Below are 18,617 nucleotides of genomic sequence, written 5' to 3'. Positions count from 1 at the left end.
TCTGATGTTTTAAAAATAGTTGTTGGACAGCAACAAAAGGTTGTTCAGTCTGATTGCTATGGATTGCATATATGTTTGGATAACGGTTAATTCAGTGGGCTTTCTGTCTGCAGCTTAGTTGCAATGTTAAGAGTGATAAGGATGGACCCGCGCCGTGGAGAAAAATAAAATTGTAAATAAATTGCAAATAAATTATAAAATAAATACAAAATGTGCATATACATGTGCGTTTACACACTCACCCACACCCACATGTACATATGTAATAGGGCTGCCGCTGTAGTGCGGGGTGAATACCCCAAAAAAATGACAACAGAAAAAATATATACTCAGCGCTGCCTCTCTCAATCATAAATTATTATTATTATTATTATTATACAGGATTTATATAGCGCCGACAGCAGCGCTTAACAACATTAGGGCAGACAGTACAAGTACAATACAATTCAATACAGGAGGAATCAGAGGGCCCTGCTCGTTAGAGCTTACAATCTAGGAGGGAGGGTCAAGTTATAAATGTGCATACACTCACATCAAATATGTGTCATATGACAACATGTGTAACAAAGTGCCAATATAGTGCAAAAAAAGGGCATACAATAAAGTTCAAAGATTCAAAAAAATTACAAAATAAGGTGCAAACAATAAAGTTCATCAAGTGTGAGGTGCAGGACTGGTGACACGTTGATGTAATCTTGGTGATTTCCTGTGCTCCCCTCCTGGATCCCTACTCACCAGATAAAGATGGAAAATACGCCTGTGTATAACAAGATGGTGTCTCATGTCCAGCAGATATGTAGGTAGGTTGTGCCTCAGAGAATGGAATCTCCTCTCCTTCACCACTTGATTGTAGATCCTACATACTTTACTTAGTCAAAGACGATTGGGGTAGTAAAGTTTGGACAAGTGAAGAGAAGAGGGCATATAGTGTAATACTGCAAGGTTTATTAAAAGGTTTAAAATCATTACACTTACATCAGAATCTTTAAAATGTGCAAAAATTGCCACCTTGGCATCCAAACAGTCTTCACAGATTATCCTTAGCTTGACATGTTTCGCCCCTCCCACTGGGCGTCATCAGTTGCAATGTTCCTTGGATCTTATTACAAAATTATTGCATTTATAGGGCTCGTAATTTGTTTTTTTTTTTTGTTGTTATTGTTTGTACAGTAATTTAAATTGCAGCAGGCAAAAGTACCTGGATTTCTGTTGACAAACAGCCTTCATTAATGATTTGCATGGGATCACTCATGCTTGGAGGTAATTAGGCTGTACTGCTTTGTATGGTGTTGTTCATCTAACATTGGAATCTTCTGGAGGAGAGAAGAGGAGGAAGCAAAGTAAAGATCACACCACTGTGTTTAAGCTTGTTTAGTGACAAGTTGGGGCTGGTCTAAGACTAGGTGATATTGCTCGGCGGCAGTAAAATCTGAAGGGAGGCACCAAAGAGAGCTGTTCAGATGTGGCAGGTGCATCTGGACCAAAAGATCTGCAAGAATGGCCAAATAGTTGACCATTCATATGTACTGTATGTATTTCAACTTTTTTATTCAATTGTTTGCCTGCAATTCAGCTTTAAATTTGTGCTTCCTTATAAAGCCATGCATTTTTTTACATACAACATGAGTTCAAACCATATAACTATAGAATTTCACACATGGTCAGATCCAGTTAACTTCTCTAATCTCGACATGAAAAATGTTGCATTCCAAATAATATTTCAGTTTCCACCTGTAAAGTTTAATGATTTAACTACATACGGGTCACCAAGTAACAAAAACCGAAGCGATGTGGAGGCTTAACTAAATACCTGTAGGACCCATTTTGTTCAGGGGGCAATGGAGAGAATAATACGAGCGCTACATACAAGCATCAATTCAACCCTCAAACAACTACTTATTCCATTCATTAGATGACTGTTGACAAAATCAGTGATGACCCATAGATAGACCGATTTTTTTGATCTCAGCAATCAATTAGCATTCTAGCATTTTTAGCAAGTTTGTAAATCTGTGTTTCCTTTTAAAAAAAAATCTATTTTTATAATCTTCTTAAATTTTTGCAAAATGAACTATGTCTGTTCTGTTTGCTGTCCTGCTGGGATCCATGAGGCCCTGTTCACACCTGGGCATAGCAGAAGTGTTGGCAGAATAGAGCCTATCATGCTAAAAAGTGCAACATGTTTGCAGCGACATTATTTCTTCATGGCACCCCAAAGTCAGGCAGCAGATGTGCTTTCCACACAACAAAACATGCAAAAAACATGCAAAGATGCACTTGGCTTAGTCCCAACATTTAATACACCAACTTCTTTAGCGTGTTTTTGGAGCAGAGGGAGTCCCATTCAAATGAATGGTGTCACTTCAAAAACACATTAAAGAAAAGTGCAAAAAAGCGCCAAAAACGCAATGGTGTAACGTCGCTGAATTGTGAATAGGGCCTGAAAGTGAGGTGAAAAAATTGTTCTGGAATCTTGTTCTGCAGACTCCATTTTTCCATTTTTTTACTTCTGGCTAAAGGTCAAAGTAGTGCGTTCACTTGATGCTTGTGCCCATTGCAGATACTTGCCTCCCCCATGCTCAAGTTGTGCACACCGTGGGGTTTATTTACTAAATCTGGAGAGTGCAAAATCAAGCTCACTTCTGCATAGAAACCAATCAGCTGCTAGCCTCAACTTATTCAATTAAAGTGGAACTTCAATCATTTTTTCAACTTTCCATCTATTAAATCTTCTGCCCTTGTTGTTTTAACTTTGGATAGTATAACATTTTTTTTCTGACAGTAAATACCTTATATAGCCAACATTCTGTTTCTTATCTGGAAAAAAAGCTTAGGCTTATGACATCATGTACAGCTCTCTCTCTCACTCTTGTGAGAGTTTGTCAGGAAGGGAGGGGGTGAGTCATAAGAGGGCCAATGATAGCTGCAGAGCTGGAGGTGTGCTCCTGTGTGTCTGGGTAAATCCAGAAAGTGAACAGGCAGCAGCTTCAGCTGCCCACAGTTAAAATGATTGCAGCCAGACTCAGTGGAGGGAGATTTCTGCAGCATATTTGGAAATAACCAAATCACAGTATATATACAATAATATGCAAAGTGATTGGAGGGAAGCTTCAGAAGGGCAGTCTGAACCCGGCAATCAGGCCGGGTTCAGACTGCTCCAACATGGAAGTCGGACGACTTCCGATCCGAATTTGCCCTATGACTTCATGTCCGACTTCAATGAATGGGATCTGACTTTCATCCGACAATACCAGGCCCTTTGAGTTTGGTATAAATCTTGAAGGGGTAACCCAATGCTGAAAAAAACCCGGCGTGGGGTCCCCCCTTAAGATTCATACCAGACTCAAATGGCCCCCTTGTGACGTCACCGCCCCATCGTGCCCTGAGTGGTGATGTCACAGGGGGGTGGGGTCTGCAGATGATATCACCGGATGGCCATGCCCCATGGCTATATAAGTAATGGCACAGGCCAGAGCTAACACAACAGCGGAAGCTAGCATCAGGAGAAGATATCAGGAGCCAGAGGAAGAAAACAGTGGAAGGAGAAGAACTATAGGAAAAAGACAGTGGAGGGAGAAGAACCAGAGGAAGAAGAACCAGAGGACGAAGACATCACCAAAGAGAGAAGAACAGGAGGGAGAAGACCGGAGGGAGAAGACAAGTTGGAGCTACTTTAATAAAGGAAGGACTTTGACAAAAACCTGAGTACTGGTTTTATCTATTTTTTGACACTTTTTTGGGTAAATGAGTAGGGGTACAATGTACCCCATACTCATTTACATAGGGCGGGGGGCCAGGATCTGGGGGCCCCCTTGTTAAAGGGGACTTCCTGATTCTGATAAGCCTCCTGCCCGCAAACCCCCAAACCTGTTTTTTTTGGCGTGGGGTTTCCCCTCAAAATCCATACCAGACCGAATTTTGGCTAGGGGTTCCTTCTTCAAGATCCTCAGAGCACAAGTTGCATGCCACAAGTTAAGATGATGATCCGACATGGACTTACATTCAAATCAATGGGCTGAAATCATGCCCAAGTTGGACCAAAGTAGTGCAGGAACCTTTTTTAAAGTCGGAAAGACTTGTCTCGGACCAGTTAAGACGGCTCTCATGTGACATGTGCTCCCAAAGTTGGAGCGTATGTCGCACCAGTGTGAACCGGGCCTCAAACCTGAAAGCTGATTGGTTTCTATGCAGAAGTGAGCCTGATTTTGCACTCTCCAGAATTAGTAAATAAACCCCTGTGTTTGTGCAGATCACCTCCAGAAACCCCAATTTCCCGTTCAAGCCATTGGCTTATGGCATTTCCCAAAAATCTGCAAGCCTAGAAGTTGAATTAGAGCCATCTTCTGCAATAGGAACCCTTTTTTTTTTTTTTTTTTTTTTGCTGAAATACTATCCAGAACACTTCAAATGGATTGTTAAGGTGATGATAACGAAGGCAGGTGACGCATTTAGTAATAATTTAAGAATATATATAATAAGGCAAACGTCAATTTTACGGAGTACTTTTATTGTTCATTTAGACACAAAAAAGAACCAAACTGAGTGTCATAATGAATTGGCATTTGGCCACAATGTGTTCGTATCAGGATTGATTGTGGTCTCACTGTTCATTATTACCTGTCATTGCTTTTCCACAACTTGGCAATTGAATTTAAAACTTAAATTGAAGTTGATACCAAGTAAATAGTAATCTAAAGTTAACATAAGCTGATGGTATAAAGTGGATACTGCACAGTCCTGTTCCACAGTACATCAACGGGCTCTCCATCTGCCTCTTGTGCCTGAAATCATCAGTCAGTCAGTCTACTGGCTATCCATGAAATTATCTTTCCTGTGCGGTGGCATTAGAAAATGTATTAAGATCATTTAATATTATTGGCAGTTGAACATTTTGTGCCTGCATGTTTGCAGTCTGGAAGTCTGCGTTTGGCTAATGTATGCAAGTACCTCTCGCATGTGCATACATTGGTGTACAGCCACTGCGTATTTTAGCCTATCATTGATTTTGACAGGTGCCGGCATCAGGCTGTGACTCCCTAGCACAAAATTAGACCTGAATGTGTGCTATATGGCCTTCTTGTGGCATACCATATTCATGTACCCTTATGGAGATTCATCCTATATTAAGACAGTAAGTGATGGGAAATCTCTCCAATAAGAACACAGACAAAAGCATAGTTTGAATAAAATGGAGAGGGGTTACCACTTTTGATGACATGTTTATTACTGTCCATTCCTTCTTTTCCCAGTAACTGTTGCACCCCCATTTTTCGTACAGGTGTCAAAGTTATGGAAAGTGAGTGAAAATCTCCCTAACTGGGACACAGACCAAAATAAAAAACAATAGAAAATGTAAGACTCCCCAATCTTAACCAAAACTAAAAAGGAAAACAACTGAAGGGGGATTCTATTCCTATGCTGCATTCATAAAAATCATTATTTTTTAATACAAATAATTTAATATCTTAGCCTGTCTGTCTCAGTTTACATATCTCAGTCTATCTGTCTGTCTGGTTTCCTGGAATATCTTGCACAGCAGAATTTAGACTGGGAGTTGCACATTACTGTAAATGCACCATTATGCACCTTCCAACAGGAAAGCAGAGTGATGGCTTCGTTAGACTTCTAATGATTCTGCATTATCCAATCAGCAGTCTAAAGCTGGTCATAGATGGACTGTTTTTTTCATTCATCCAGTGGGCTGAAAAAAAAAAAAACCCAATAAATTCTTCCATCCACACAATTGTGGAGAATAGAGGAATCTTCCCTGTTGAGACATTGTATTCTGAAAATGGGGGCTCTGATCAACAAAAGTTTTCCAACAAGCCAATTTGACAGCAGTTGATTGTTAGATCAACCTCTGTTAAGTGGGAGGGGCCACATATGGATCTAAATTTGTCTGCCCCCCTGCTAAATCAGCCAAATTTCGATCCATCAATGAGCAAGTTAAAATGATTGTAAAGGTAAGTTAGATAAAAATAACAAACATGTCTATACTTACCAGAGCGGCCGCAAACCTCCTCTTTTTGGGTCCCCCACCAGCCCTCCTGGCCCCTCCCCTCTCTCTGCCAAGTGCCACCATGGGAGGCCGCTTCCCGTGGGGGCATTCGTGCGTGCTCGCACCCGATCCACGCTGATACATAGATTGAGACAGACAGCAGGACTCAGCCCCGCCCCCCAACTCCCTCATCACAGGCTTTGACTGACAGAACTGGGAGCCAGTGGCTCCCGATGCCCCAGCAAAGCCAGTGAGGGAGAGAAGAGCTGCAAATGTGCACACTACTGGATTGAATGAGGGCTCAAGTAAGTAAAGGGGGGGGGGGTGTGGTGGAGATACAAACACCTAAACATTTTTTACATTAATGGAATGCATTAAGTTAAAAAATGTTTAGGCTTTACAAACCACTTTAAGGATAGGTTAGCTGTACTTCTTTTCTGCAGTAGAGAAAGTGAGGTTACCTGATTGTGCTGTCTGGCATAGCTGTTTGGAGAATTACAGATCTTTTATGAATTTAGTTTTGTCTCTGGAGTTCACACCTTCTGATATAGTACAATCTTTTTAATGAATGCAGAAGACTTTAAAAACAGCTCCAGATTCAGTCAAAAGTTTATTAATCATGCTGTACAGATATATTTTTACATTTATAATAATATGTTACATAATAAATATAATATAATAATTATTAATAATGATAATATTGTTACATTTTTCACCCTGCTGAGATATTCTTAAGTGCAAATGAATTCTTTCTGCAAACCATAATAATAATTTGTTGATAATTGGGAGAACCAGAAGTTTTTATAAACTCACTCTTAGCATCTCTGCTGCAAGGTCTTCTCCTATTGCTCCTGCTGATAATATATATTTGTTCAATGCACAGTGCCATAAAGAGAAGGGGACTATTTACATGTATAGTGCTTCCTGGTATTCATATTATTTATAATGCTTATGTAAAGTAAAACCGTTTTGGTGTACAGTATATTCCTAGCAGGTTATCCAAATTTCCAGAGAATATTTTTTTTTAAAACTAAATAATGTTATGTCTGCAAACTAACCGGGAGATCCTGTCTGCAATATTCAGATACATTTTCTCTTGCTTAAGGTTTCTATTGTAAACCTGATAAACTAACCCTACTAAACCAGCCTTTTATTTACTGCACTTATACCCACATTATATAAACTGCTACCATACTTTTTTATAGAATGCTTTGTAGCTGGACATTTGTTATGTGGGAGGGAAAAAGTATAAGGACATATTTATATAGTTCTAGTGATAATATTGCTTTTCATATTGTAAATGGGGTTGCTATGGAAACAGTATGATAGCTACTAATTTTTGCAAATAAGTCAGACTGAGAATATAGTCATTTATATAATGGCTTGATATATTAAATAACTGTTTTTTTTTGTTTTTTTTTTCTTACCATTGTGTTAATAACTAAAACACATGTTTTATCTTCCAATGTTTTGTAATCATTGAAATTGGAAATGTAGTGAACCACTAGTAAGGTGGTTCACTACACCATACAATATGACATTATGTAGGCACTACAATGCCTATACAATGCCTATATAATGTCATAACAGGGATTACCAGCTTAACATCCAGGAGTGCTTTAACCTCTTGCTTACAGGGCACTTAAACTCCCTTCCTGCCCAGACCAATTTTCAGCTTTCAGTGCTGTCATACTTTGAATGACAATTCCGCGGTCATGCTACACTGTACCCATATGACATTTTTATCGTTTTTTTCACACAAATAGAGCTTTCTTTTGGTGGTATTTAATCATCACTGGGGTTTTTATTTTTTGCTAAACAAACAACAAAAGACAGAAATTAAAAAAAAAAAAACATGTTTTATAGTTTGTTATAAAATTTTGTAAATGGGTAATTTTTCTCCTTCATTGATATTCGCTGATGAGGCTGGACTGATGGGCACTGATGGGCTGCACTGATGGGCACTGATGGGCTGCAGTGATGAGCACAGATAAGGCAACACTGATTGGCACAGATAAAATGACACTGATGGGCACTGATAAGACGGCACTGATGGGTCCTGATAGGGTAGCACTGATGGGTGGCACTGATGAGTGGCACTGACGGGTGGCACTGATGGATGGCACTGATAGATGTCACTGATGGGCACTGATAGGTGGCACTGATGGGCACTGGTAGGTGGCACTGATGGGCACTGGTAGGTGGCACTGGTAGGTGGTATTGATAGGCAGCACTGGTAATGATGCACTGATTGGTGATTTATAGGTAGCACTTTGGGCACTGATAGGCGGCACTGTGGACACTGATAGGTGACACTGTGGGCACTGATGGGTGGTACTGTGGGCACTGGTAGGTGGTGCTGGTGGGCGCTGGTAGGTGACGCTGGTGGGCACTGGTAGGTGACGCTGGTGACTCTCCACGATCGGGACCGATGTCCCTCTCCAGCCGCCGGTGATCGGCTTTTTTTTTCCTCCTCACGCTACAAGCGTGAGGAGGAAAAATAGCTGATTACCGGCTCTGTTTACATCATATGATCAGCTGCCATTGGCTGACAGCTGATCACGTGGTAAGGGGTCGGGATCGACCCCTTAGTCTGATCTGTGATCAGGCGACTCTCATAGACAAATTAAGTCCACGCTGCAGCCGTCTTTCGGCTATAGCGTGGATAGCAAGTGGTTAATATGTAACTATTGACACTACCTAGGAGTAGGGTTGCCACCTCATCCCTTTAAACCCGAACACATACGGTGTGCATGCACCGTAGACAGCGGCGCAGGTGCACGCGCACTGAGCCTGCCGCTGCTAACAGCAATATGCCGTTAGTGGCAGGCTCCCGTGCGATGCATAGTAGCCCATTATGCTTTACCTTTGCAGGGAAACAACGAGGAAGTAAACCCTTCAAGGCGCAATGACCGGCTCCTGTGATCACTTGTGACAGAGGGAGGATCGGGATCTGTGTGTGTAAACACACAAATCCCTGTTCTTTTAGGGGAGTAGAGATAGATTGTGTGTTCATACTAAGTATGAACACCGATCTCTCTCTCTTCCTAGACAGTCCCATCCCCTTACAGTTAGAACACACCTAGGGAATATAGTTAATCCCTTGATCACCCCCTAGTGTTAACCCCTTCCCTGGCAGTGAGATTTATACAGTAATCAGTGCATTTTTTATAGAAATAATCTGTATAATTAGGTGGTGGGTGGTGTGTCCTGCTAGATACGGCACCTCATCCCGATTGAAAAGATCTCAGAATGGGGGAAAGGGGATGATGGGATTATTACGGTGCCACCAATAAAATAGAACAGTTTTTTATATAAAATCATTTAGTTTATTTTATTTGATATCAAAAAACATCTAAAATGTTTACATGAAAAGGTACAAAAACACAAAACAAAACAAAAGTACAGTTCAAATAAGTGACCGTCACCAATGATGTTGAAAGGTGATCGTAGTCTTTTGTTCCCAACTAGTTTCGCCAAAACATTGGCTTCATCAGGGGAATGTGTAAATGTACTGTAGAGAGTAAAACCACAATAACAAAGAAAAGATGCATTATTAGATCAACATAATCTTGTAACGCTGAAGGCAAACCATCGCATCGCAGAGCGGTCCGCTCTGCGATGCGATGGTTTGCCTTCAGCGTTACAAGATTATGTTGATCTAATAATGCATCTTTTCTTTGTTATAGTGGTTTTACTCTCTACAGTACATTTACACATTCCCCTGATGAAGCCAATGTTTTGGCGAAACTAGTTGGGAACAAAAGACTACGATCACCTTTCAACATCATTGGTGACGGTCACTTATTTGAACTGTACTTTTGTTTTGTTTTGTGTTTTTGTACCTTTTCATGTAAACATTTTAGATGTTTTTTGATATCAAATAAAATAAACTAAATGATTTTATATAAAAAACAGTTCTATTTTATTGGTGGCACCGTAATAATCCCATCATCCCCTTTCCCCCATTCTGAAATTTGTATAATTGTCAATGGTCCCAAAAATGTGTCAAAAGTGTCCAATTTGTCCGCCGCAATATCGCAGTCCCAATAAAAATGGCAGATCACCCCCATTACTAGTAAAAAAATAATAATAATAAAAATGGCATAAATCTATCCCCTATTTTGTAGACGCTATAACTTTTGCGCAAACCAATCAATATACACTTATTGCGATTTTTTTTTACCAAAAATATGTAGAAGAATACATATTGGCCTAAACTGAGGAAAAATTAAATTTTTTTTTTTTTTTTTTTTATAAAAAACGTGGGATATTTATTATAGCAAAAAGTAAAAGATTTTTTCAAAATTGTTGCTCTTCTTTTGTTTATAGCGCAAAAAATAAAAAACGCAGAGGAGATCAAATACCACCAAAAGAAAGCTCTATTTGTGGGAAAAAAAGGACGTCAATTTTAATTGGGAACAGCGTTGAAAGCGACTCAGAAGTGGTTAAGCGACAGAATAGTTTTAACAACAGATATACTATATGCGTTTTACCAACAAAGGAGCCGCTTGGTACTAATTTGGATTCCCTTTATTGCGTCCCCACTCCAAGAACATCCTTAGCCCCTCTGACACATCTGATTAAATGAAAGTTATAGCACGCATTTATAAGAACACAAGTATAGATACCTTTAACTAGGCTGTGAATCAGCACCAGGAAATATACACAAGACTATTTAGTAGTAAATTAACTCAATGTATTGGTTCAGGTTGGAATAAATGACTTCATCTATTGAACTCTTCATGCTTAGAAGCCCCCCTTCCCTTGCTGATATAGCTGTTAACCAGTTCAGCACTGCAGGGCAACAGCTACATACGCAGCTGCAGCCAGTGTTTCTCTAACTCTCCATTCTTAGCCAAGCACCTGGCTACATTAGTATTTATTATGGATTTCTGATACATTTCATATGCTGCTTGCTGCTTGGAGCAGAAACCTGGCATTGAGTTGATTGGCTCAGTACAGGTAAGTGCTTAGTTTGTGTTCCATGAAAACGAAATGTAGAGAACAACATCTGTGGATGCTGAGTTTGGACTCTGCGGGACCCACCCTGCCTGGTAAACATCAGGACAATTAAAAGACAAAGCACAAGCATTGGATGCCTATTACATCCAATGTCAATATATCAAGACTAAATTGCAATAAGAAACACTTAGGGCATTTGTGACCCATGCTAAATACTTGTCTATGGAATTGTCTTATTACATGTTTAAGCCATACCAACCTTAAATGTTTTGACTTTTTTTTGTACTGGGACAAAAAAGAAATGTCTGGTTATGCTCTCCTGTTTCTTAGGTTAGCACGCTTGACTGGGTACGAGCTGAAAAAATGTATAACCTCTGTGAGGTTCTCTTTAAAGTTAGCAAGGTAGGTGTTCTTCTATAAAATTTATTATGATTAAGATACTGAGACTTGTTACATTTCTTTAGTTTAGCATGATGTTTTATCTATATATTGTTTAATTATTGAAGATTTTAGATATTAAAGCGGAGTTCCATCCAAAAATGGAACTTCCGCTTTAAGTGCTGGTGACCCCCTGACATGCCACATTTGGCATCTAACTTTTTGGAGGGGGGGGCGGGTACCCTGGCACTGGAAGGAAGATCACCTCTTCCCCCTCCCTCCCTGCAATCTTTTGGGACACATCACAGGTCCCAGAAGATTGCCCGGCCATTCACATCGTGCAGTGCGGCTCGCGTATGTGCAGTGTGTGCCCAGCTGTGAAGCTGCTGGGCGCACACCGCAAGTACTGAATTTCAGGCCTGCTTGTTCCGATGTTGAGCAGCTTAAGAAGGAGAAGAATATTGCTTGCAGCAATAAAGATGGCCTTGTCTGTTTTATTGACAGGTTTCTATAGTTACAGTATATGGATGACAGCTTTAGTTTTCTTTGCTCCCACTTTCATAAATAAGCCCTATGAACTCCTGGCACCTATATCTTTGTTGCTTCACATTGAAACATCATTTAACAGCTTGTAGAATACAGTTCTTAAAGTGGTAATAAACTCCAAAACAAAAATCGAACATATTTTAGCTTACTGATTCTGAAATATGGTGGCTGCATTTGTTTTTTTAGGCTTTTTTTCCTTTATTTTCACCTGGTGATCCAACCAATAACACACTTCCTATCCTGTTCCACTGGCTAGAAGAACAATGGAGACATCTAGGGAAAGAGACAATGTCAATATGTGCAGCGGATAGAGTTAGATGCACCAGCAGGTTGAGATGTACTTGACTAACAAATCAAAGCCAAACTCCAGCTAACACATTTTTAAGTGGTAGTAAAGTCTTCTTTTTGACTTGTACCTACAGGTAAGCCTATAATAAGGCTTACCTGTAGGTACAGTGAATATCTCCTAAACTTTCACTTTGTAGGAAATATTCACACTGTATGCAGCCAATGAAGTCACCGCCACATGCGCTTTGAAGGTATGGCATGTCCCTGCCATCCTTTTAGAGATCCACGCCATGGCTATGACTCCTGAAGGTGAGAAAGGTTTTGCATACATGAATAAAAGCTGACTGTTTATATTTTTGCAATTTTTTTGTGCATTTTCTCTGTCACCCCTATACCTAAAAATAAGCTGATGTACATTTTTGAGCTGCAAGCTTCAAGCAACACTATGCTCAGGTGTGAACAGGCACAACTGAAAACCATGGGACATTAGATGTTGAGCATTTTGGAACTTCAAACTACAAAATGCTCAGGTGTGAATGGAGACTAAAGGCTGTTGTCATAAAAAGGTGTGCATCCATGCCTTATCTCCACCCACGCTTCACAATCTTCTGTCAGGCATGTCCATTGGGTCAGGTTCTCATTAGTAATTTCTAACAACTTTCACAGACAGAAAACTGTATAAATCCAGACATCCAATGAGATTACTGCTTATAATTTTATACAAGGGACTTTTATAAAGAAACAATGTATCCTGACTTGCCTTGGCATCCAAATTTCTGTTTTAGGTTTGGCCTGCTGATGAAATCTGGATTCAAGAAAATCTCTATTTAAATATCAATCAGAGGGAAGATTTTGAAGAACAGCGACCGTACTGTTTTAGTGTGTTGGTTGGTTATGGAAAAAGCCATTACTTCAGCACGGAGCTGGGCAGTGATCTGCCAATGTGGGACAGATCGTTTCAGAAATCAATCTTCATGGAAGTGCAAAGAGCTGGAGTAAGTAATGACAAAACCATTTTTTCTTTTGTTTAAATATTTTATCGTGTTTTACAAGATACAATTTATTTGCATTGTAAAAGCTTTTTATACAATATAAAGTTAATACATTCAACAAAGCTTTGCAAATGAATAAAGATTGGTCAGGGAAAAAAATCATTTAAAATGATAGACTGACCAACTGTATAACAAGTAATGCTACTTAAAGTGGGGTTCCACCCAGGGGGTCCATTAAAAAAAAAAAAATTAAAAGTCAGCAGCTACAAATACTGCAGCTGCTGACTTTTAATTGGACACTTACCTGTCCCTGGGTCCAGCGATGCGGGGGATCAAAGCCCCACTCGTCCCCCCCTCCACTCGTCGGTGCCGGCATTTCAACTGTGGGCGCCGGGCTGTGGCTTCACAGCCTGGCACCCACTGCGCATGCGCGAGCTGCGCCGCGCGCTGTGATTAGCCACTCAATCACCTGGGACCTGTAATGGGTCCCAGATGATTGACAGGAGGGAGGGAACAGAGCGGAGCCCTTCCTGTGCTGAGGGGGAAGTGATGTCACCAGCCCAGGCAAAGGACCACCTAGCAACAGGCATTTAGAGGTAAGTAAAAAAAAAAAAAATATCCAAATTTTTTTTGTTTTTTTTTTTTAGAATTTTTCTGGTATGTTTGTTTTTTTGGGTGGAACCCCACTTTAATATTGGTATTTCGAACTGGCAATGATAACCATTGAATAAAGAATAGATTGATGATATCAAATCAATAAGCAAGTATAGCTATATATATATATAAATGTAAATATAAATTGGGGATAATGGTAATAGTGGGATGACAGTTTAAGATATTGCAGGATAGTTGGTAGATATGCTACTGAAGCCAAGATTTGACTCTTTGGCTTGGCAGTACCTGGCAAAAACAGCCCTAAAACACCAACCATCCCAAGTGTCCCCATTTGTAATAGAACCTATAGAATTCAGAGCAATGTAGGAAAAAATTTCCGGCACAGGGGTAAGAAAAAAAAAAAGGGAGTGGGGAGGGGGAGAAGGGAATTTCAGAGAGTATTATACAATTGGATATTTAGAGAATATTAGTCAAAGAGTAAAGTAAGTAGCATGGCCTGTAACGCAACATTTACTTGAAGAGGGATGGGAAGGCATTTCAATCCTTACCCAGCGACCATGATCCCTACAAGGATTTGTCACCCACTGGGACCTCGTGCTTGCGTTGTCTTCTTGCATGTGGTGGAAACCCCTTACATGTGTGCCGATGTGCCACAAGATGGCTGATCCAGTGACGGGGTGCAAGGTCAACATTGAGGGGGACTGAAGTTCTTCTTTAAGCTATACTTTTTTTGTTTGCAACCTATATAGACAGCTCTGACCAAGCACCTGTATTACACAAAGGACATAAAAGCAAGCTTGTTAAACATGACTTTATGAGAACACTGGATTTCTGGTAGATCACCAGCTACTTTATCTGTGCTTGTAATGTTTTTAAAGAGACAAAACATGTGCAAATGTGCATTTATTGCATAAACATACTGACATGTACATTTACATTTCACACATTTAAAAAAAATTATTAAGTCATTAAAAGTCAGCAGCTTTAAATACTGTAACTGTTGACTTTTAAAAATTAGGTACTTACTAGTCCATGAATGGAGTCCCACAGCTGAATCTAGTAACTGCTGTAGGTCCCCAGTGCCACCATCTTGGATATTGGAGACAGCTGTAACACCCTGATCACAACCAGCTCCCCGCTGTGCATGCATGAAATTATTTGGTGCAGTGATACAGGTCCTACAGCATTCCTGGGACATATGACTAGTCGCATGTCCAGGAGGCTGTGGCAAGGGAGAGGTTCGGGATGAGTAACATCATCCTCACTTAGGCAAGGATTGAGGAATTGGGAGCAAGTACTGGCAAAAAACAGTATTCATGCCCGACTCCCCTTCAAAAACCTGCAACTCAGTTACAGGTTGGGGGAGGAGAAAATTAGCAGTACTTCACATTTTTGAGTAAAGTTCCACTTTGAGGTCTATTATATAATATTTATATAATATTTACTGTATTTTGCATACACAGTAGATCCTTGTCATCCTTACCTGTCCTACCTACAATTCCAGTAATGTTGAAGAAAGTTTGGGCTTTCTGTGGAGAACTGCAGAGCAGAAAAGACAGCCATGTAACAGTACTGTCTGCAGAATGTTTTTTTACCAGACTGGAAATTTTCCATAATTTCCCCAAGATAGAGCTATCTGCAAAGCACATAAGCACATAGGCAGGAAGTTTATAAGCAGTGTATGGCTTTATTAGTATGATATTGTCTGAATATCACCTAAGGCCTTTAGCTTGGTTAATTAATGGGACAGTACATCATTTAGACTCCTCACGTGATATAGAGTGTTACCATATATCCAGGTACCATGCAAATGTAATAGACCCCATAGGCTCTCAAGCCATAGTTATAAAGTACATATATCAAACACAAGGCCCACGGGCTGAATTCGGTCTGCCAGGCCTTGTCATGTGGCCCTCACACCCAGTTTTGCAGCCAGAACGTGGCAGAACTCCACTCTCACCCTACACTCCTGCTTCCCGATGTCACTTGTAAACACGGAAGCCTTCTGTGTTTACAAGGGATAGCATTGCTCTCAGCAACTCCTGGAACTAACAGATCCCCACACACAGGGCGCGGTGGGGACAGATCTCCAGAATCTGAGAGAGAAAACAATCTTCCTCCAAGGCAAGGCAAATCCAGCTACACAGGGAGGTACTAGAGGCTTGCCAGGTAGGAGAGAAAGGTGCGAGGAAGCTTCGGTAGGGTTGGTGCATATTACACCCCTAAACCCTGCACTCTGTACACAACACACCCCTGAACTCTGCACTATGTGCATAGGGCAACCCTGGAACTGCAATCTGTAAGTACAGCACTCCTGAACCCTGTAATCTATACGTAGCACACCTCAGATACAACCGGCCCTTTGAGGGCAACCATATTGCTGATGCAGCCCGCAATGAAATTGAGTTTAACACCTCTGTTACAAACAATGTATTATACATTTTTCACCTCAGTTTTGTAGGGAGATGATATCTCATATTTATAACTTACATTCACCAACTGCATTGTTCATCCAATTAAATTACATTCACTTGCCCAATATTTTTAATATGAAATCCAAGGTTTAGTAACATTTATAATGAAAGCAATATTATTTTCTTTTTTCCAAATGGTGCAGTGCTGGGATTTACCATTACCTTTAACTGATTAACCATGAAGCATTGAAGAGATCCGTCAGGCTTGCATGTCATAACACACATTTGTTGCACATTCAACTAATTTCATGGGAAGATTGTAGGAGGCAAAAATGTTTATATGCATACTAAACCATTCATTCCCTTCACATTTAGTTACAAAATGTTATAGTGAATAAATAATAAATAATTCCGCGCCAGATAAAAATAATGTAAAAAAGAAAAAATGAGTGAAGCAGCTACACCCTAAGCAAAAAATGAAAAAAATTCCATAAATGCATGAATGTGAAACAAGAGGGGTTGGGGAGCGCTAAATAATTGACCAAAAAATTAAATATATATATACCAAAGGAATCCTTGGCTTCCTGAAGACGTGTAAAACGAAACGTACGTCGAGGCGGTACTTGGTCACGCAATTACATCACTTCCGGCCTCCGTGGTTTGTCTGTCCGTCGAGGGTGGAACGCACGCTGCTGCCGTGATTATCCGGGAAATTTCTCCCACAGATCGGATTTCTCCATCCTTAGATACGCTTTCCAGCCTCAGTGCCGGGCGATGGCACCTTCTATGTGAGTAGCCATTTGGCTATGTTCTGTTTTTACTTTTATTCCTAATAAATGGTATTACACTATGTTCGGTTCCTCTCCATCTATTTTATATCCCATGCGTGAGACCCTGTGATGTGAGGACAAGAGTTTGGTATATTTTTCTCCATTGCAGCAAGCAATATCTTGCTAAAGCCTATTTGACCTTTTTTTAATTAAATTGGTCAACTCCATCTGGTAAGCGGACATCCATTTCCATGAGCACATTGGTGAATCTTTTTCAGTGATGGTGAAGGGATTTTGCTGCTCACGTTTTTGTTATCAAAGATTTACATCAGGATCTTGCACCAATTCTGGATGGACTTTGTTATTGATGCTAATTTATATTTGATATATAATTATTTTATAATATATTTTTTTGACATCACCTGTCACGATTGCACAATTATTATTGTTCACTGGTATTCAGTTTTATGAATTTTGTTCACTCAAGTTTATTTTTATGGGCAGGCTGGTATTTTTTCATTTGAATTTATTCACATTTTAAGGATTCCTTTGGTATATATATATTTAATTTTTTGGTCAATTATTTAGCGCTCCCCAACCCCTCTTGTTTTACAAAATGTTATAGCACTCACAAACAGCAGAGATGGATGTGGTTGAAATTGAAGAGGTCTGAATGCAATATTTTCTATTGCTATGCCCCTGTATTACTTATTATCCATAAGATTTATCTATGGATTTTATCACTTAAAGTTAAATTCTGGGCAAATAACAAATACCCCTTGCAGTGGGGCTGCACCCACACTGCAAGGGTAACCTGTTCATATCGTCTAGAGGGAAGGAGAAAAAGTTTTTTTAGCCTCCATGATCCAGCGGTGTACTGTATCTTAGCATCCTCACATTCATTGCAGGGATATGGACCCTGCTCTGGTCTTGATGACTTCAGGACCGTAGACTGATAGAGCATAGGGGTGCAGATGCTACAGGAACCCATCTAGCTGCAGGAAGGAGTGGACGATCATGTAAGTATAGTTCTTTTTTTTCCCCCTAGGCATAAGCAAGCAATTAACTCTTGCAGTGCGGGCACAGCCCCACTACAAATGATAATTTTTATTTGGCCGGGAGTTGGGCTTTAAGCATAAAAAATGATGGCACATGGGTATTTATCACGTCTCAGTTTGAGTAGTGAGTAGAGACCCTTTAAATCAAAGCCTTGTTACCCCAAAGATGTGCAGAATGGCACTAGAATCGAAGAAAAGAACAGAAATGGTGATTCAATGGCATCATAGTTTTCATTCTCTCTCCTGCAGTATTGCCATTCTAAGTGTGATTTAAGCAACCGTTAATGCTTATGGAGCCACTGGACCTTTACATTTAAGTTTATAATTCAATTACTGCAAAATGCAATTCAGGCTGTAATTAAGTTTAACAGAAGATTACAGAGGGTGGGGGGGAACAGGTTCAAACTGAAACGTGTCTGCTTTTGTGAACATTTGCTTTATTTTTATCTCTTAAGCTACTACTATATCATTTCCAGCATGTTAAATTATTTCAGCTCATTCAACCTTAAGACAACTGCAGCGCACTAGTTTCCAATGATGCTTCTTTTGTTTGTTGCAGTCTACAATTATAAAATGAAAAGTTAATATTACAA

The 18,617-nt window shown here is 40.0% G+C and overlaps 1 protein-coding gene across 3 annotated transcripts in view; it reads left to right on the top strand.

Annotated features, from left to right (window-relative positions):
• The window catches only part of SNTG2 (syntrophin gamma 2), an 827,232-nt gene that overhangs the window by 713,625 nt on the left and 94,990 nt on the right, over positions 1–18,617 (top strand). For all 3 annotated transcript variants that reach the window (XM_073625453.1, XM_073625452.1, XM_073625454.1), the window contains exons 13-14: positions 11,294–11,365; positions 12,961–13,170. In XM_073625453.1, coding sequence (XP_073481554.1) covers positions 11,294–11,365; positions 12,961–13,170 — 282 coding nt within the window. The remainder of the gene's footprint in view (positions 1–11,293; positions 11,366–12,960; positions 13,171–18,617) is intronic.

Source organism: Aquarana catesbeiana, linkage group LG04 (genome assembly GCF_042186555.1).
Source record: "Aquarana catesbeiana isolate 2022-GZ linkage group LG04, ASM4218655v1, whole genome shotgun sequence".
NCBI lineage: Eukaryota > Metazoa > Chordata > Amphibia > Anura > Ranidae > Aquarana > Aquarana catesbeiana.
The sequence above is the reverse complement of the archived record's forward strand: the minus strand, read 5'-3'. Positions and strand labels throughout refer to the sequence as shown.